General features: G+C 57.1%; 6 protein-coding genes across 6 annotated transcripts; 3 read left to right on the plus strand and 3 right to left on the minus strand.

Moving 5' to 3' along the window:
• Positions 1-24: 24 nt before the first annotated feature.
• E0L32_004922 (uncharacterized protein) lies at positions 25-1351 on the minus strand (the record flags this gene model as incomplete). Its single annotated transcript, XM_031139386.1, has 2 exons — positions 25-1149; positions 1247-1351. 2 exons carry the CDS (start codon positions 1349-1351, stop codon positions 25-27), a joined length of 1230 nt encoding a protein of 409 aa, XP_030996803.1.
• Positions 1352-2056: 705 nt separating this feature from the next.
• E0L32_004923 (uncharacterized protein) lies at positions 2057-3332 on the minus strand (the record flags this gene model as incomplete). The annotated part of the gene is made up of 4 exons (XM_031139387.1): positions 2057-2238; positions 2292-2727; positions 2796-3067; positions 3146-3332. The coding sequence occupies 4 exons, from the start codon at positions 3330-3332 to the stop codon at positions 2057-2059; spliced, it is 1077 nt and encodes a 358-aa protein (XP_030996804.1).
• A 4730-nt stretch (positions 3333-8062) lies between these two features.
• Positions 8063-10579, plus strand: E0L32_004924 (uncharacterized protein; the record flags this gene model as incomplete). Its single annotated transcript, XM_031139388.1, has 1 exon — positions 8063-10579. The coding sequence occupies one exon, from the start codon at positions 8063-8065 to the stop codon at positions 10577-10579; it is 2517 nt and encodes an 838-aa protein (XP_030996805.1).
• A 954-nt stretch (positions 10580-11533) lies between these two features.
• E0L32_004925 (uncharacterized protein) lies at positions 11534-12661 on the plus strand (the record flags this gene model as incomplete). The annotated part of the gene is made up of 3 exons (XM_031139389.1): positions 11534-11562; positions 11677-12334; positions 12437-12661. 3 exons carry the CDS (start codon positions 11534-11536, stop codon positions 12659-12661), a joined length of 912 nt encoding a protein of 303 aa, XP_030996806.1.
• A 2019-nt stretch (positions 12662-14680) lies between these two features.
• E0L32_004926 (uncharacterized protein) lies at positions 14681-17739 on the plus strand (the record flags this gene model as incomplete). The annotated part of the gene is made up of 3 exons (XM_031139390.1): positions 14681-14864; positions 14959-17597; positions 17671-17739. The coding sequence occupies 3 exons, from the start codon at positions 14681-14683 to the stop codon at positions 17737-17739; spliced, it is 2892 nt and encodes a 963-aa protein (XP_030996807.1).
• Positions 17740-18521: 782 nt separating this feature from the next.
• E0L32_004927 (uncharacterized protein) lies at positions 18522-19415 on the minus strand (the record flags this gene model as incomplete). The annotated part of the gene is made up of 1 exon (XM_031139392.1): positions 18522-19415. A coding segment is annotated over one exon (894 nt), but the record flags the coding sequence as incomplete, so codon positions are not given.

Below are 19415 nucleotides of genomic sequence, written 5' to 3' on the forward strand. Positions count from 1 at the left end.
TTCGAGAGTGCGCCGTGGGTGAACTTATTTATACAAGAGGCCCTCTACCATCTCCCCTATGGCCAATGAACTAGTCAAGCCGGGACTCTCGATGCCCAAGAGACTGATCCAGCCCTCGTATCCTTCCTCTTTTCGTATTATAAAGTCGGCGAAGTCCTCGGACCCGGGACCGCTCAGCTTGGGCCGTATGCCCGCGTAGTCGGGCGTCAGGTCCCGCTCGTCGATCCCGGGCAGGTACTTCTTGATCTCCCTGACGGCGTCGGGCAGCCGCGCCGCGTTGACGGCCAGGTCGTCGGGAGAGTCCACCCACTCGACGTCCGGGCCGAAGCGCATCCGCCCGGCCAGGTCCAGCGTCAGGTGCGTGCCCAGGCCGCCGAGGCCCGGCTCGGGCACGGGGTAGATGAGCGTCTTGACGCGCGGGACGCTGCTGCCGCCGCCCGAGTAGCTGAAGTAGTTGCCCTTGGCGAAGAAGAGGCGCACCCGCCGCTCGGCGGAGGGCGCGATCATGTTGTGCACGGCCGCGGCGCCGAGCCCGGCCGCGTTGACGAGCGTCTCGCTCGTGATGGCCGACTCCTCGCCGCTCTGCCGGTCGCGCACGCGCACCTCCCACCCGCCGGCACCCCTGCCGCCTTCGCCCAGCGGCGCCGCGCCCACGACGTCGGCGCCGAGCGCCAGCTCGCCGCCCCGGTCCTCGAGGTCCGCCAGCAGCGCCGTCATGAGGCCGTGCGAGTCGACGATGCCCGTCGAGGGGCTCTCGAGCACGCCCGCCCGCGCCGCCACCCCGGGCTCCCGGCGCGCCGCCTCCGCCTCGCCGACCCAGCGCGTCGGCACGCCCAGCGCGTCGCGGCACAGCGCGTGGATCTCGTCGAGCCGCGCGCGCTGCGCCGGGGTCTGCGCGACGAGCCACTTGCCCGTCCGCGCGTGGGCGACGCCGCGCCCGGCGCAAAAGTCGTACAGCTGCTGCTTGCCCCGGATGCAGAGCCGCGCCTTGAGCGAGTCGGCGCCGTAGTAGATGCCCGCGTGGATGACCTCGCTGTTGCGCGCCGACGTCTCGGTCCCGACGGCCGTGTGGCGCTCGAGCAGCACCGTCGGGCCGTGGGCCGCCAGCGCCCGCGCCACGGCCAGGCCGACTACGCCGCCGCCAATGACCTGTGTCTACGTTAGCCGTGGCCCATCATGACGTTTGTATTTTGCGCGTTTGGTGGGGTTTTTGTGCGCTTCACGGGTGTTGATGTCGCCGACTTACGGCATGGGTGAAATCGGCGGGCTTGGCGGCCGTCGCCGAGAAAGTCCGGTGGCGGACGGAGGAGCTCAGAATCGGAAGCCGACTACGAAGCTGAGTTGCAAACATCCTGCCTCCAGTGGTTGCGCGCGGGTGCGTCTTAAATCATGACTTGGAAAATTATGTAGACTGGATGGAGATGCAAGAAAAACATGTGTTCCAGGTAAGTAGGCAGGCTTTTATGACCTCGCCAAAACATGTGTTGTTGGTCCCCGGCCCTCGCCGATTTCGGCATCACCGAGACGGCAACACCATGACTGATACCGGATACGCTCAAACTCTCGGCTCAAATTCCAATTGTTCAAACGATTTATTCCCCACCATTAACACTACTCTCTATGTAAGTCTCATTTTGCGGGCTTCTTTCCAGGATCTCGCAGGAGCGGAGTGCATCAGTCTGTCTCGAGTGCAACGGCCCGCGAGACGATGGCTTTACTACTGTGTTCACGGTGACGTCTGTGATGCACCGAGTTGGCCAAGTTGAGTCACGGAGGTTGTGGTATGATTCTTGGATCATCAATGCGTGGTGGCTATGTTTAGAATAAAAGAAACTACAACTCACGGCACTGGATGCCTCCAGTTGTTCAGCGACTGGGTGAGTTCAAATATTTGCTGTCTTGTGAAGCCTTCTCGAATACCATGCCTGCCAACTCCTGATAAGCAATTTTGGAGATCAAGCCACTCATTCCTTTGTCTGGCTTCTTCTAGGCCAAGTCCGGTAACGCCATACAATGCTGTATCGTGAATCGTGAAATGCAGATTTCCCTTTCCGTCTCAATCCTCCTTGGGTGCATCTGCAACGGTCGGCAGAGGATTCGACGAGGCTGTCGCACGGGTCGCTCCAGACGTGGACTCCTCCTCTGATATCGAGGTTGAGCGTCCCAAATGAGAGTGCTGTGTTGGCTCATGTGCTGTGGTAGGGCTGCTAGGGCCGCCCATCTCTGACAGCTGGCGCTCTGTTATTTATTAGCTGGGTGGTGGTATAGAGGGGTGCATAGACAAGCCTTACCCAGTTCTCGAATACGGTGGCGCAGCATTTGATTCTCACGCACCAGCATCTGAGTTTCAGCCTGGTAGAAAGCATTCTCATCTCGACCGCCCAGAAGCCATGGATCACCGCTGTCCGCACTAATCGACGTAGATCGCAGGCGGGGCGAGGCACCTCGGCTTGGGGTTCTAGACCGGCGCTGAAGGTCGGCACGCGCCATGTCGAACGAGCTTCGGGGATGGGAGAGGACAGGCGATCGCGGTAGCGATCCGGAGGGCGAGAAAGCGGCAGCAACCGATGGTGGTGCGGCACCGGGCACGGGAATAGGCTGCGCAGGCGCCGGCACCGATCTATCCGAGGCCTCGTCTCCCGTGACTGCTGACTGACTCTGCGGCTGTTGCGACTGGAGCTGCTGAATTTGGAGTTGTTGGTGTCTGATCATACCCAGGAGGCGGTTCTGCACAGAGTGCGACCATGTTAGCTACAAAGGCCTGGGGGGTTAAAAATGGAAGCGGTCCAACGTACAACTTGAGCCTCCTGCTCGGCCTCGAGCTCTTGATGGAGCTCTCCCAAACTTGGCTGCCGATGATGATGTGGATCACTGCTAACTGGGAGAGGCGAGGCTGTGATTGTTGGGCTCGCAGTCACCTGGCTGCTGGGGTTTGTGTCGGACAACATCTCTCCCGGGGCGGGTACCGAGGGATCGTTCATTTGTAGGTTCATGAGGACTTGGGACCGTCGACGACTTGAGTGAGGGGACTGTCGGTTCCGTGCGAGAGAGCTGCTGGAAGAGCCTCCTGGGCCAGATGTTAGCAGTAGATCCAGGTATAAAAAAAAAAGAGAAAAAAAAGGCGAGGAGAACTGCAAAGGCATACTTCGAGAGGTTTCATGTTGTAGGCCGGCATTGACGGTGGCAGCCGCCTGGAGAGAGATACTAGCTCTGGGTGACGAGGACGGCGACTCGCCCCGAGGAACGGCAGCGTTGTCACTGTTATTTGAGGATGACATGGCTCTAGAGAAGGATGCTGGAGAGGATGGAGGTAGGGAGTTCAGGTCAGGCATTGCGTGGGAAGCTGGAGGGTATTTGAGGCGCCGCCCAGCGTTCCCGCACCTAGAGTGGCGGCGGTGGAGCTTTGCGGAGAGGCTTCGGCAGTGAGCTGGAGAGGGCGGCTTAAAGGGCAGTCGCACACGGGGTGGGTGGGTGGTGAGGTCCCCAAGACGAAGCTCGAGGCATGAGACGAGATGCGAGCTTGGCGAGTAAGGCGCAGGTGAGGGCGGGTGGATTACTGGATGGTGAAGCTTGGGGGCGCTGTGGGCAGCTTCGAAGGGGACCGAACCACGCGGGGTGAGGTAATGGCTCGGGCTATGACACCTGACGATCGCCCTTGAGAGTTTGGAGTGCCCACGGTCGCGAGTGCTGTTGGTCAGGGGAATTGGTGCGTGTCGAGACTGCTGATCACTCTCGATTTTGTCTGGCGTCGTTGGCGTCTTGACATTTCGTCAGTTTGTTCAAGGGGGGACAGCTGACGCATTTTGGCGGGGCTCCCGCCTGATGCGGCGGCGAACAGATCACGGACCACTCACCCGACTTCCAGCCCAGCCCACCGCAACACCACCCTCACCTTGAGCGCATGGTTGGATGGGCCGATCATCAATCCTCCCCTAATCGTACCCAAGGCTTGTCGTCACATGGCAGCGGACACGCCAAAACTTTACCTTCGCATCCCGGAGTCTAAATTGTGAAACACGCAGGGAGCAGGACGAGCGATGATCCCCAGTGCTACGGAGCCTCGCGTCCGATCCTCTGCCCGTCATCGATGGCCATGAGCCACTCTAGCCACAGTCAATAGCTAAAGAGCAGAGCCCTCTGGAAACTGACGATCTCCAAGACATTGCAATGCCAGCGAATGATACCAAAGCCAGCCTCGTGTCTCCACGTACAAAGGCGGCTGGGCAACAGAGGCACTCCAAACCTGCTACCTCTTGCACTTGTTAGAAAATTAATGACTGCTGTGATGAATGCGGCTGTTCATAACGGCAGGGCCCTTTCATCATTCGACCAAGAGGCAGTGTTTTTGGCGTGATAGAACGAGGTAGAATCATCATCATCATCATCATCATCAACCCCACTGGGTATGCGTATAACTAAATTCTTCCCAGCCTGGCTATCACAGCGATTTGACTTTTGCTTGCTTTTCGTTTCGTTTCGTTTCTTTTCTTTGCATCAGCTCGCAAAGTGTGTCTATATTACGCCATGCTATCGATGCATGGTAATCTCGCACACCCGGGAACCATGTCTTAATGGGCACATACCATGTCAATATTCATCCCGGGTAATGGGATAAACCTCGCCGGCCAGCACCGCTTACCGGGCGAAGACTGAACAGCGCCGGGCGGGCCCCAGGCGTCTACAACTTACAAGCACCTCAGCAAACGCGTGATTGCGGCGACGTCAGCAGACGACACGCGCTTCCTTGGGGCTCCGACCGTCGCCGGATACCGATACAGTATCAACTACCTGTGTCTAGACCAAGAGTCACAAGTCTCGCTCTAGTCAGCGAGGAGGAGCGGGTTCTCTTGCAGACGTGTCAATTCGCCATGAAATACTTGTACGGCCTGATTGTATCTCAGTATCGTCATTCTTGTGCAACTCGCTGTCATCGAGATTGCAAGCTCCGATTCCCCCTCTGGTCCTCCATCATTGGCCCACCGCCCATAAGCCAGCCATATGGCGACACGAGCGGGCATTGGGCTACTGTGCCGTAAAACCGGCCGCGGTGAGACAGGCACTATCGATTTCGCGATGTTTCCGTGTCCTGGGGACCCGTCCGGAGCACATTGCTGCAGATGTAATTGGTGGTGAGACCATCCTAATCCCACACGCAGGAACATGCACGCGTGGCAAGCTGCCTCGTACTAGACCTGCAGCAATGAGTACCATCAAGCAGCCACGGTGCTTTTGTCCTGGTGGCTCCCAGATCTTGTTAGGGCTGCAGTAGGCGAGAATCTAGCGAATCCTGCCCCTAACAGGACGACGCGCTCTGTACTTGTACTGATCAGAGATTGATTGATACGCTATCTCGCTCACACAGCGGAGGAGAGGGGCCAGAAAGCCGGTTTCCCCGCTGCAAGGGAGACAAATGTCCTTTGATGTGCTTGATGTGTGCGCATACTGTGCGACCCGCGATGGAACCTAGGACATGATCAGACAGCGGGCTCATGCCCTCGCCCCATATCCATACTGAGTACCGGACACTACAGCCGGGAACTGGCATGGAGAAGCACGGAGGAAAACGCTGTCCTACTGAACCTGGCAGACCCTTGTTCCCGATCAAGATATCGTCAACTGCTCCTTCAGAGATCGTGCGAGTCGACAGTCTTCCGGCCAATTTTGATGCATCGCTTTGGTCATCATGTCGCCTGGGTTGCGGCTTTGTGTTGGAACATAAAAGTACAACAAAGACTGCCATTCAACAAGCCAAGGATGAACTATGGGCCTTGAAGGGCGCCGCGGCGCTCTTAGGAGATGTGCTAACGCAGGAACCACAACAATGGACTGTTAGCCAGGCCATGATCAGCGTGCTGGTCTTCCCAAGCTGGCCTAGCTGATGTCACAAGATAGAAACACAGCCAGTCTGGGGCTGCCCGGGCTGGAGCGTGCTTGTGAAACACACGGTCAGGTAGGAAGCAGGGGGCTCATGGAAACTTCTCTCGCCTAACTTTGTAAGAGTACGAGAAGGGTGCTGTTTCGGGTTGCGAGGGAGCCTCAACCGGGTGCGCGGCCTCGAAGATAGATATTCTCGAGACGCGACCCGGGTCTGTTTCTGTGCCTGCGACTTCTCTACACAGTCTCATGTACGGTCCCGTTCGAGACTGGGCCTCCAAGACCGAATCACATCGCATCCCTCAGTCTCCCGTGCGAGTCCACGAGGGAAGCCGTCCCGACCAGGTGCGCGGCTGGTGGCTGGGAATGCTCGACGGACGGCACGCTGCAGGACCTTGCTGCAAACCATCCGCCCGTTGCCGTTGTCTCACAAAACCCAGCCGAACAAGAAATCTACGGGCACGACAGTTGGCTGGACGCCCGGGACCAGCTTCTGCGCGTTGGTTAAAACGAGGCTTGCCAGGCAGGGTCGACGGCCAAGTTGGCAAGGTGGGAAGACGCACTGCCTGCTGTATCTGACTTGTACTTCGTAGGACAGCTCAGGCAGGTAGCCTCGATGATGGCAAGACAAAGATCTTCGAACCATCCAGGGATTGCTGCCTCTCTCCGGACTAGGGGCTTCGAGGCCGTATCCGCGCTGCCTGTCAAGACCGTGCCGTTTCTTCTTCCGACCCACCTGCAGCCATGGGCGCTTTTCCAGGCCGAGTAACCCCTGTTTGGTTTCAAGCCCTACCTGCTTGTTTCAATTTCAGCATCCTTTTCCCCCCTCGCTTTTCCTTTTTACTCCTTCAGCTCCTGCAAGAAAATTACAGTAAAAAAGAAAAGAAGAAGGAAAAACAGAGGAGTTGCTTTCTAACAACACCTGGATTGAGATGGCTGCTTGACGGACTATTCCCGAGCCAAGAGCAAAGCTTGCTATCAGCGGCCCAGCGGGTGGGAAACCACACGCACGCACGCGTGCGTATTTGTGGTCCTCAGACCGATCAAGTGCATCCATTGGGCAGCGCTCAGATTATGTTGTTATATCAGATCGCCATATACCTGCAATAGGAGCTGCTCATTAGATAATACGCTGCCGGCAGAGAGACTCTCGAGCCTCTCGAGCACATACGAAGTAGCAGTCCACCGGCTTGTTCCTCCAACACAAGCGCAATGCCTCGCCCAACAAGGTCAGTGTCTCGATGAAGCTACAATCTCCCATTTCGACGGTGATGCGGTAGTTAGGAGTCACCTACTTGTACTCACTTGACTGTCAAAGTGGATGCTCCAGCTGCCATCGGTATGCCCTGGCGCGTGGGAGAGATCCAAGTATGGAGTAAGGTACCGTCCTGGGCGGCACTGTGAACGAACCCCTGCACACACACCATCTGGCCGTGGAGATTGACTGTGCATGGGTAGGGGGTCTTCGAGGACCCAGCTTGTGGGTGCTGCTGGTGTGTCTTGCTTCTTGTCACGACGCACGCACATTGCACGCATACTTGCAGGGTTCGAGGTCCAAGGACGGTGGGTGCACCGCAAGACCCCATCTCCGTCCTTTGATCCTTTCTTTTTTTCCCCTCGAGTCTAATCCTGGACCGGCCAAGTGGGCGGTTCTTGTTCCTCTTCGAGCCCTCCCCCCTACCCCCATGTACGGAGTATACAAGTACATTACTGCACCCTGGTCCGCTATTCTGTCATTTTGTAAAGTTGTGATTCTCCTGCTCTTCCTTCTCTTGTGCTCTGTCCTGCAGCAAGCTCACTCAGGGAGGACGACCTTGGTGAACGCCGGCCCCGTCACTGCCCCTCAAGCTTCCCGGACAGACAGTTATCGGCTGCGGTATTGCGGAATCGGACCTGGGAGACGAGGCTCACTGCTCCCTGACACTGAGCCAGCTACCTATGGTATCTCACTGGCTTCAGGCGAATCCACACCCACACCACCCCAGATGCGGTCGTGAACAAGTCTCTCCGCTAAGACGCGCCATTCCATCGCATGTTTAGCTCGTGGGCACCTCGGAATGCCGTTGTTGTTGATTCACGACGCTACGTCACTCGCTGCTGTATAAATTACCCGGGCAACTGCTATCTACCAGAGGAAACACTGTGGACTGTGCCGGACAATATCTCAACCGTTCGTGAATAGCCGGTAATGGTAGATTCGGATACCGCAGTGCACCGCCTGGGGGCGCTGGAGGCATTGCAAAACCAGGTCGGCCATTCCCGGCGACAAAGGCCCCCGGATCTGGACCGCTCGACCAGTGACGAGAACCGCATACCTCTGAGACACGGCGCCGCAGAGAAGCTTAACAAGCGGGAATCCAAGCTAGGACTGAGGGGCCTGTTCAGCCGCCACAAGAACCTCAGTGAAGCCGACGTGGGCACGTCCAAACCGGGCTCGTCGAGATCCGCCGGCATACGAGCCTCTCTTGCCGAGATCAGCAACTGGCCCTACGGCTTCCAGTCCGCAAAGTCGGATGTGGCGCTGGCCACGGCCGACACGAATGCCGACGACAAGCTAAGTAGGCCTGCACCACCGCCACGAAGCAAGACGCCAACACCGGGCCTGAAACCAGCTCGTGCCTCGGTCGCGAACTGGGATCCGCCGCCTCTGTTCAAGGCATATCCTCAGGCTATCAAACATGCGTCCTTGCCGGCATGCACGACTTCGGCGGACACGCTCCTTCGTGCTCATGGCCACAAAAGCAGCTTCTCGCTGAGAGACGGCCTGGCCTCGCCGGAGCCTATGGAGGACTTTATGATGGACTACGACAAGTCCAAGAAGAAGCACAGGCGGAACAACAACTCCATGTCCTCAAAGCTTGAATGGACGACCAAACTATACATCCTCGTCACCTCTGGCTATCTCCTCCAGTATGCAGGGGAGGGCACCTTCGATCGGCTTCCGGAGAAGATCTTGCAGCTTGGCCGAGAATCTGCCGCCTTCGCCAGTGATCTAATTCCAGGGAAACACTGGGTCTTACAGATTTCTACGAATATGGATCCCGACGGAACACAGACGGCGGACTCAAGATCCTTGTTCACAAGGCTACCTTTCAAAGTCGGTGACCGGAGACATGCCTCGAACTGCTTGATGGTCTTTGAGAATGCCGAGGACATGGAATCATGGATCGTCACCTTGCGCAGAGAAATTGAGCACTTGGGAGGCAAGAGGAGTCTCTCGGAGACGGGCACGCCTAAAATGGAAGCGCAAGCTCAACTCCGATCTCAAGTCAGCCAGAGAACACTGGTTGTCCGGGACCCTGATCGATTCTCGCGCGTTCTCCCCTCGGATGCGCCCTGGCAACAACTTTCAAGCCCGGTCGAATCTCCGGTCGAGGCCGCGGAAAACGAAGGAGTTCTCGATCAAACCTTTGAAGATGTGTCGGCAACCAATAGTATGATCTCACAGGACGGGCGACACCTCGAGAGTCTCCGAGATAGTGCAGCTCGCCTGTCTTGCGTCTCATCAGGGCAGAGGACGTTTGTGACGTCGGAGGGCTCTTCGCCGCCGTGCTCACCAATGCGGAACAGCTTTGCGAGCTTTACCGACGAGTCGATGCACCATGACCTACCTCCCGAGGCACAAGCAAGGCCTCGGCCCAACGCTGCGGCCATCCTGGACCGAAGACAGTCGATGCGGACTGTGAACCCTCTAGTCGACTTTCGTATTGCCTCAAACCCGCCGCCCCGGCCCCAGTCGACCTATGCGGTGCAGGAACGAGACTTCGTTACTGGAACCACCCCGCAGACTACGCGTAATTTCAGTGTCCCACAGGCAGTGAGTAAGCGGTATTCGTTGATCAAGTCTCCTCCTCTGGAACCAATCGTCACATCGCCGCCCGCACATGGCAGGATACCTCCTGCAAGGCCACCAAGGAGGCCACCACCTCCTTCACTAGGATTCTCCCGGCCTCTCTCCATCGTGGCCGATCAGCCGTCGCCAGGAACGGCTTCGCCTACATCTCCACGAGAGTTGAATGGACTCTCTGACGACCTCAGCACCCCCGAATCGGAAATCTCGAATGCTACGACGGTGTTTGCCGGTGCTACTGCCACCCGCGATAACGACCTGGCTGCGAAACCGACAGATCAACCAGCCACGAAGCCGAGGAGACCATCGAGCTTGCAAACCCTGAGGCCTGTGGATACAAAGGTACGAGTCGTACCCGAGCCCCAAAAGTCCGTTGCGCCCAGCCCGATACCAATCCCCAGGGCCCACCCGCGCATCATGCCCGACATTGCGGAAGAACCCCCGCGATGTCGGTCCTCGATGGCCACGTACAGACCAGGAGGAGGCAGCATGTCGCCTGTGCCTGCAAGCCCACGCGACGCCACGTACAAACGCTCGAGCATGTTCGCACATCCCTCTGATTCGTTCGGTCTGTCACGGTCACATCGGGACCTGAACCCCCGACTTGCGGCGTTTCCCCAGGTCGAACTCCCACTGCGGAACAGTCCACCCGCATACGGCAGCGTGCCGAAACACGTCGGCATTCATCCGAGCCATCATCAGTTACAAGTGCATGAGCATGACAAGGGCCTGCTGAACCGGCGCAGCATGTCACAGCTCGTGGAAGGGCCGCCGCCTGCGCCGCCACCGACCTGCGCCTTACCTCCTCTGCCTCCGAAGATGGCTGACATCAATAATGTCCGGTCAAGGGCATGAAAGCACAAGACAAACGAAATTTCCTTAGCACGATCCCCCCCATTGTAGTATCTTGTAATACCCAGTCAAGTCCACACACACACACACACACACACACTCACACACACCTTTCCTTATCCTATTTAACTGGCATAGATGGGGTCATATGCCGATCTACACACAATGCACGCTGTGCATCATTCTCCGTTATTTTCTTTGTCAACCAGGCAACGAGTCACACTCTTTGCGCTCTCCTAGAACGTACGTCTATAATGGGGCGCTCTAGAAGAAATGGTTCAGTTTTGGAGCCGGCAAGTAGCAGATATAGGGAGGCATCCTGTATGTTGCTCATTTTCTTGTATATTAGCTGAGACACATGATAGACGTGGCGATCATGACATTTGGCCCAGGCGTTTGAGCAAGACCTTGTTAGAAGGAGCAGCTCGGTCTGGCATCAGGTCAAGAGAGCGGAAGATGATTAATGAGAAACAGATATATGAGATACTTGCATTACTATCTTGATGTGTCAAATGCCCTGCTTGGCCCACAGAATGAATGCAAACACTGAATTGAGCTGGGGACGAATATCGAGGTACGGGCTATTAAGATGTGATAAACATCTTCGCCGAAGTGATCCATCCTTCTTGATAGAAAGGCCTGCTACCCACAGAACGAATCAAGAGCTTCGTCGTTGCGAGCTCTGCTGCCTTACTGTGTCACACGTCTCGAGAAAAAGTGGTGAAAACCCCGGTACTAACAGTTTTACGCGGCTTTTCTGTGCGCAGATGATAAGACCACTTTCCTCAGTGCCCCGCGCTGATTCATCCACACACTCTGCAAATTGCCCCACACTTTCCAGAGGCGACGATTAAATTTCCATTACGGCCAAAATTCAAGATCGCCAACGACGAGCCCAAGAACCGCTTGAAACGACACCACGAGACCGCCCTCACGAGACATAGACACGTTTTCAAGATGGCTGCCACGATCCCTACCAGAGAGAGGTAAGTTTTGGGAGACCCTAGGGCCAGCGCCGAATGCTGGGGGGGAGGTACCATGGATGCGCAGCGAGGAGAGGGACAGTTTCGCTAATGTGGTGATTTTGCACAAAATTACAGGCACGACTGGGCCGACGACGACGACAACGAGGAGGCCGCCGCCGAGCTGCCGCCGCCGCAGACCATCTCCAACAAGGATGGCACCAAGACCATCATCACCTGGCGATACAACGAGTCGGGCAACAAGGTCAAGACGACGCGCCGGGTCCGCTTCACCACGCACCGCGAGGTCGTCAACCCGCGCGTCGCCGACCGCAAGACCTGGGCCAAGTTTGGCCTGTCGGCCAAGGACCCGGCCGGCCCTGCCCCGGACACGACGAGCGTCGGTGAGAACATCATCTTCCGGCCCAGCGCCACGTGGCGCAAGGACGCCAAGGACGAGAGCAAGGACGCCAACGCCCAGGCCATGAAGGACAAGCTCAAGGACAAGAAGGTCAAGTGCCGTATCTGCAACGGCGAGCATTTCACGGCGCGCTGCCCCTACAAGGACACGATGGCGCCCATCGGCGAGGCCGGCGGCGCCGACGTCGCCGCCGGCATGGGCGACGAGCCCGGTCCCGCGGGCGCTGGCGGCGCGGCTGCTGGCGGGCCCGGCGCCAAGAAGGGCTCGTACGTGCCGCCTGCGCTGCGGGGAGACAGGGCTGGTGCTGCCGGCGGCGAGAGGATGGGCGGCAAGTTTGGCGAGAGGGACGACCTTGCGACCCTGCGCGTCACCAACGTGAGTTTTTCCCCTTCTTTTCCCCGCTCCTCGTTTGAAATCATTATCTATGAAAGCGAGTGTAGCGAGTTGCTGACGTTTCAATCTTTCTTCCCACTACAGGTCTCGGAGATGGCAGAGGAGCAGGAGCTGCGCGATATGTTCGAGCGCTTCGGCCGTGTCACCCGCGTGTTCTTGGCCAAGGACAGGGATACCGGTCTGGCCAAGGGCTTCGCCTTCATCAGCTTCGCCGACAGGAGCGACGCGGTCAAGGCGTGCAACAAGATGGACGGCTGGGGTTTCAAGCATCTTATTCTGAGAGTAGAGTTTGCCAAGAAGGCGAACTAGGTTGCTCGCGATGGGGAGAGGGAGGAGAAAAGAGAAATGCCGGATGTTATGAGAAGGACGGGGCGGGTGTGTGTCTAATAACGAGGCATCTTTGTCACTGGAGTCTTTTTCTAGGTCATGAAAAACTATGCATAGACTGCTTTCTGCTTTCTGGACAAGCGGGACTTTCGAAAAGAATGAGAATGATTATCCTGCAGAGTGACACTGACAATACCACGTTCTCCTTTGATATACACCAGTGGTCGTACCGAACAATACAAATCCGTAGAGTCCAGTTGTGGCCTTCAGCATACCCATTAGATACTGGCCTACTTCGAACATGTTGGCTCAGGAAAGGTGTCATTGGCAAAGTTACTCTTGAGGTCGAGAAGCTGGCAGACGGTAGAGGTTTGGCTCGTGGAGATTTTCGGATTTTCTCGGACTTCAGAGCCTCTTGTCTGACAGTTCCAGTGGAGAGAGAGCACATGAGCCCGCTGTCCGTTCTTATGGGCTTACACATCCGCCAACTGCTGTAAACGGTAAGACTTCCTCAACAGTTCACGATCCGTCGAGAGAGTATCCACGCGAGGCCACATTCTTATCAAGGGTCCTCTGCCTCAGATGTCCCATTCTAACCACATGTGGTGTCGTGAGCTACGATAGGCGAGGGCTTAGGAGGACCCTTGCCATTATCACATGCTTTTTTCTTCTTCTTTGCAAACAAGACGAGAGCAAGACCTGTCTAACAATCAATGCAATTTACCAAAATGCCTCTCTCATATAATTTTTGTTGGGAATGCTGCATGGCTTGATCTTGCCAGGCCCTCCTACCTTGTACATAGGTACTCGGTAGGACCCGCCTAGGAGCTGTAGTATTATCTTAGCCTTCATGAGCTACCTAACTAATTTCCACTGGGAGAATATCGTGGTGGTCCCCATCATCCATTGTATTCTCTGCCATTCCACTTCCACATCTGGCATAGGAGCACGAGATCCCCGAGAGCAAGAAAGGCTTGCAGCAAATGTCGCGATGTGCAAGGACGGACCGACGTGACGTGATGGTGATTTAATCAATGTTCATTCATGTTGCAGCCGGCAATACAAGAACCCGCGGTTCGAAAGGCCCTGCAAAATGCAACCAAGGGCACCAGCCAGTGGGAGAACTCCCGAGAACACCCTCCAGTCTCCAACACCCACCCCGCTTCCATTACAGGTAAACTAGTGGGGGCTGGGGCGTAGTGACAGGCGGCTCTGGCGGGCAATTCGGGTAAGGACAGCAGCACTGGAGATCCATAGTTACAACACAAACCCCTCTAGCTTTGGTCAGAAGCGTCACAAGCGCCTGTCCCTGGCAGTTTATTGGGGTTACAGGGCATAGTTAATTCCTCACAGACAGAAAGACAGGAAAAAGACAGGGAATACCGTTTGCGCCAACCCACACATTTTTTTGCTCCGGCATGTGACAAAAAGCTCATGTCCAAGGCACAAGTGGAGGGGAAAGCAAAGAAGCTCATCCACTCGCCGTTCCATCCAGTTCTGACAACGGGATCTGCATCTGCAACACGACCGACAGAGTATCTTGGCTTGGAGCTCCTCAAACAAACAACGAGCCGATCTCCCGGGTCTGTTTCGTGACGTATCTTTTAAAGGAAAGCACTCAGACCATTGTGCTTGAACCTCTGCCAACCATCTGGCCACCCTTTGCATCCACCGGTTGTGGTTTGTGCATCTGTTGCCCACCTTTTGCGAAGAAACACAACCCCAGACATAACGTGAGCTATCTTAGCTCCCAGGAACCAGGATCCCGGAGCTGTCAGACCTACGCAGTCCACCTGCTCCGAGTCGTGAATCGTGCGCCCAGTTAAAACCAAGATCGCCATTTCTCTCTCACTCACACCTCTCCTCAGCCCTGCTGCAGCGAAATCGACCATCTCTCTCTCTTTCTGATGGAGCGCCCATAAACGGCCTTTTCCTCCCACGCAACCAGAAGCTCTAGCCACTCGACGTATATTGTTTGCACTAGAGCCTGCCGCCGCTGTCATGAGCACATCTGCGGACCGGTTGGCCGAGCAGGCCAGCCTGCGGCAACGGCACGGAGCTGCAGCTGCAGCCCCGGCCTCGGCGCGCGTCGCATTCGCCGAGGATGCTGATGCTGACACCGACTCCCCCAAGGAGCAGGTTGACAAGCCACAGAAAACATACGGACGCACCCCGGCCGGCACAGGTACGTGTGATTCTGCAACATTTGTACCACCACACCGTTTGTGCGGTTTCCAGCCCTGCTTGCATTGTGGTTACGCAGCGTTACTGACATGTAGATCCCCTCTGGTTAGTTTTTGTCGTCCCGACGACCCATGACATGGTCTCTCAGCTTCTGGATCCCCGACAGCCAAAGAACCTGTCTGACATCACCGTCCTTGCCATTCTTGGACTCCACATACTCGCGGCTTACTACCTGCCCGCCTGGCTGAAGAGGCCCGTCTTCGCCGCCATCTTCATATTCTGGCGCGCATCTTACAACATCGGCATTGGCTGGCTTCTCACCGTCCAGTCCAAGTACAAGACCCTCGTGCGGAAGGCGCAGAAGAGCGGCATTTTCGAGAACCCTGCGACGGGCAAGAACCCCCGACCATGGCTATACAATCTGCTCAAGCGAGAGCTCGAGGCCAAGATCCCGGAGGACTACGAGTTTGAGAAGGCGCCCATCGAGTACAACACTTGGCTGGTCTTCCGCCGCATCGTGGATCTGATTCTGATGTGTGACTTTGTGTCCTACTGCCTCTTTGCCATGATCTGCGGCTCCCAGCCGGATGGCGAGAACCCCGTCATGGCGCTCGCTCGCTGGGTTGTGGGTATTTCTCTGATCGGCTTCAACCTCTGGGTCAAGCTCGACGCCCATCGGGTCGTGAAGGACTTTGCTTGGTACTGGGGCGACTTCTTCTACTTGATCGACCAAGAGTTGACTTTCGACGGCGTCTTCGAGATGGCACCTCACCCCATGTACTCGATCGGCTACGCTGGGTACTACGGCATCTCCATGATGGCCGCCAGCTACGATGTCCTGTTCATCTCCATCGGCGCACACCTGTCTCAGCTCATTTTCCTGGCCGTGGTTGAGAACCCCCACATCGAGAAGACCTACAACCCGCCCCAGCCTCGTGTCCGTGCCAACTCTGAGCGCAGTGACTCGGGATCTTTCGACCGCCCTGTGGAGCTCCAGACTCACAGAGGTTCGCCTGCCCCCGTGCATGACCTGTTGGGCCTCAAGAACTTTGATCTGTTCCGCGTTACCGACTACTCTGCACTTCTACTCTGTGGCTATCTGATGACGCTCACAGTTGTCTGCCCCAACACTTCTCTCTGGCAAGGCCTGTTCGTGGTCCATGCCTTGGCCTGGCGTATGTGGTATTCTATTGGCTTGGGTGTCATTCTCAACCTGCAGTCCAACCAAAAGATGTTCACTCGTCACTTCGTCAAGTACGGTGACAGCGTCCACGAAGCCTGGAGGCAGTGGAAGGGCATGTACCACCTCAGCCTCATCATGTGTCACGGATCCTTCATGGCTGCGTGCTGGAAGCTCTACTACCTGCCTGACGATTGGTCTTATGGAAGCGCAATCCTCAAGCACGTTCTGGGCCTCAGTCTCATTGCCCTGCAGGTCTGGGTCGCCACCAGCATCTACGATGAGCTGGGCGAGTTTGGCTGGTTCTTTGGCGACTTCTTCTTCGACAGCAGCAGCAAGCTGACCTACAAGTCCATCTACCGCTTCCTCAACAATCCCGAGCGTGTCATGGGCACGGCAGGTCTGTGGGGTGCTGCGCTTATCACCTGGAGCAGGTCCATCTTCATTCTCGCCCTGATCAGCCAGCTGTTGACCATCGGATTCATCACCTACGTCGAGAAGCCTCACATGCAAAAGGTCTACGGCAGGAACGTTCGGCGCGAGGCTGGCTTGACCAAGTTCATCAAGCGATCTCTGCCGCCTCCGGTCAAGGAGTGGTCGATGAGCGTTGACAAGGTCTTTGACGAGACCAAGTCTTTTGTGGATGAGTTCGTCGACACAGCCCGACCGAAGCTGGCAGCCGGCGTCTCGACCATTGTTCGCGACACCACTGCCCTCTTCAACAAGTACCCGGCTCGTCTGACGATCACGCGCCTCTCCGCCGATCTTGCCGGCATCGACCCCAAGCAATACTCCCTGGCAATGGGAGGCGAGTTGGCTCCCGAGGGAATCAGCGAGCGATCTACCGGCAAGGAGAGCCTCTCGGCCAGAGTGCCCAAGGACGTCAAGACCATGGTCTTCCAGTATGGTGCTCCCATCAAGGTGAAGTGGACCGCTCCGGCCAACCACGGCAAGAAGGACTGGATTGGCCTCTACATGGTCACCGACAACAGCTCTCGTGAGGTTACCGAGGTGCCTTCTCTCGGCCGTTGGGTGCCCACGAACCCTGGCGAGTATGACACGGCTGTGGACACTGGTATCGTCTCTTCGGATAAGCCCGGACCCAAGAGCGCCGATGGCACTGCCCTCGTCCAGGGAGAGGTCGTCTTCGAGGGCGACAGGTTGTGGTGGACCCAGGGTGTCTTTGAGTTCCGCTACCACCACGATGCTAGCCACAACGTGCTCTCCATCTCGCAGCCTTTCGAGGTGCGCATTGGACGCTTCGAGGCAGAGGATGTCGATGCTGATTCGCCCTCTCGAGCTCTCTATGAGCAGGCCGTTGAGGAGGCCCTCTTGCCCGTCGTCCGCGACTGCCTCGACCGCGACCCGGATATCGCCCCTAACACGGCCGATGAGCCATTCGGCAGCCACGTGGAGCGAGACAGCCGGTACGCTCGCCGGGTTGTGTATGCCATCCACCACATGTTTGGAGTCGAGTTCGCGCCGGCTGTGGTACCTGCCGATGGCAACGTGAGGAAGTTGGCCTGGAGAATATCCAGCGCTAAGCAAGTCTTGGTAAGTTCTATTTCTCATCAACTGACGACTTTTGCTCCCATGATTCGTCCAAGATATTAATGCGTCATCCCAGGCACCGTACAGCATGTCTCACTCGAGAGGCACGACGACGCCAACAACGGAGAAGTCGGAGCTGCTGTAGAGAGCAGTACATTTCCAGGAGGATCGAGATGAATATTCTCAGGCATGGAGGAAACGGGGTATACGATTGCATGAGCATCACTTACTTTTTCATTTGACGTATTGATACCATAAGTGCAAAAAAAACATGGCGAGAAATGCATATAGACGGTTGGCGGCGGTGGCGGCAAGCTTCTGAAAAAAAGTTATCCAATTCTTCACATTTCCTTCCAACGTCGTCCTACTTTATATCGGCTGGCTGTTAATTGAGGATTCCTTGTATATACGACTCATTAGGGGATGTTCACTGTTTGGTGTCACATCAAGAAATACGTCTGGCAAACAAGAAAAGGGATTCCATTTCTTACACTTAAGTCGTGATACTCAAACCAGTTAACAGCTTGGCTGTCTTCAATGCATAAGATGATCCTACAAGACAGACTCGGTCTAGGCTATCGAACTTCGCCGACACTTTGTCGCATTGTTCAGAAAAGCTGCCTTCTCGTCATTTTGGAAACGGGGACAAGATCTATTTGGCCACTGACCTTCTACCCTTGTAGGCGATGCGACGGGCCTCTATACACAGCCTAGCTGCATGAGATCTTCGCTTCTTGCTCTCGGTGACGAATTACACCCGCCAGATTCCTCGTAGTCCCATCGGCCCCCATGACTTGGCTCCTTGAGACGTCTTTTGCAGAACAGAGTCCGTAAAATCATAGTTAGATGCTCCGGCCTTTTTTCCGTTTCCCAACGCCAAAATTGAATTTCTTCTCCAATAGACACACAAACTCCTATCCCCCCTCCTTATCCCTTCGTCCCTTCCGACCCTTTACTCCGCCCAAACAGCCTCCGGAGCCCGCCGCCTTTCGAACCGCCCTTGGCCGGAGCCTGCCTCTCCCCGGACCCCTTGGGTGGCGTCGCCGGTCCCACCTTGTCCGGCACGCGGGGCGGCTGCTGCTGCTGCTGCTGCGGCAGGTCCCGGACGTCCTTGAGTATGTTCTCGTCGCCGGCGAGCTCCCGCCGCAGCTCCTCGCGGCGGCGCTCCTTCTCCTTGTCCCGGTCGGCGTCCTCGAAGATCATCTGCTGGTGCGTGTACTGCGCATGGCGCTGCTCCTGCATCGAGGCCGAGGCAGCAACCGCGTCCGAGATCGCCGCGGCCTCGTCCTCTTCCCACTGCTGCTGGGGGTGGTGGCGGTGGTGTCCGCCTCCCTCGTCCCCTCCGGCAGGAGGAGGGGGAGCCCCCCACTGCCGCTCCTCGTCGCCGTTGACGACGACGTACCACCGGATGTCCTCGTCGCGCTGCAGCTGGTCGCGGAGCTTCTCGAACCAGCCCTCGCGCCGCTTGCCGGTGGCCGCCGAGGACTTGGCGGAGTCGGCGGCGGCTCCGGCGGCGGCGATGGCCGGGTGGGCCGAGGCGCGCAGGGCCTCCTCGTAGCGGGCGATCTCGTCGGCGATGGAGACGGAGGTGTCGATGCGCACGACGTGGTCGGCGACGTAGGCGTAGGGCCGCGACACCTCGGTCAGGTCGAGCGGGTCGTACTCCTCGAGCAGCTTGGCGGCGGACCAGTCCTGCGACTTGACGTCGTCGTGGCGGTCGTGCAGGCTGCGCGCCGCCGCCGCCGCCGCCGCCGCCGAGGACCGCGACGACTGCCGCGAGGACCTGCCCGGCGGCGCGGGCTGGTGGCCGGAGGAGGAGGC

The sequence above is a fragment of the Thyridium curvatum genome (genome assembly GCF_004353045.1).
Source record: "Thyridium curvatum strain D216 chromosome Unknown NODE_24_length_455711_cov_82.946811, whole genome shotgun sequence".
NCBI lineage: Eukaryota > Fungi > Ascomycota > Sordariomycetes > Thyridiales > Thyridiaceae > Thyridium > Thyridium curvatum.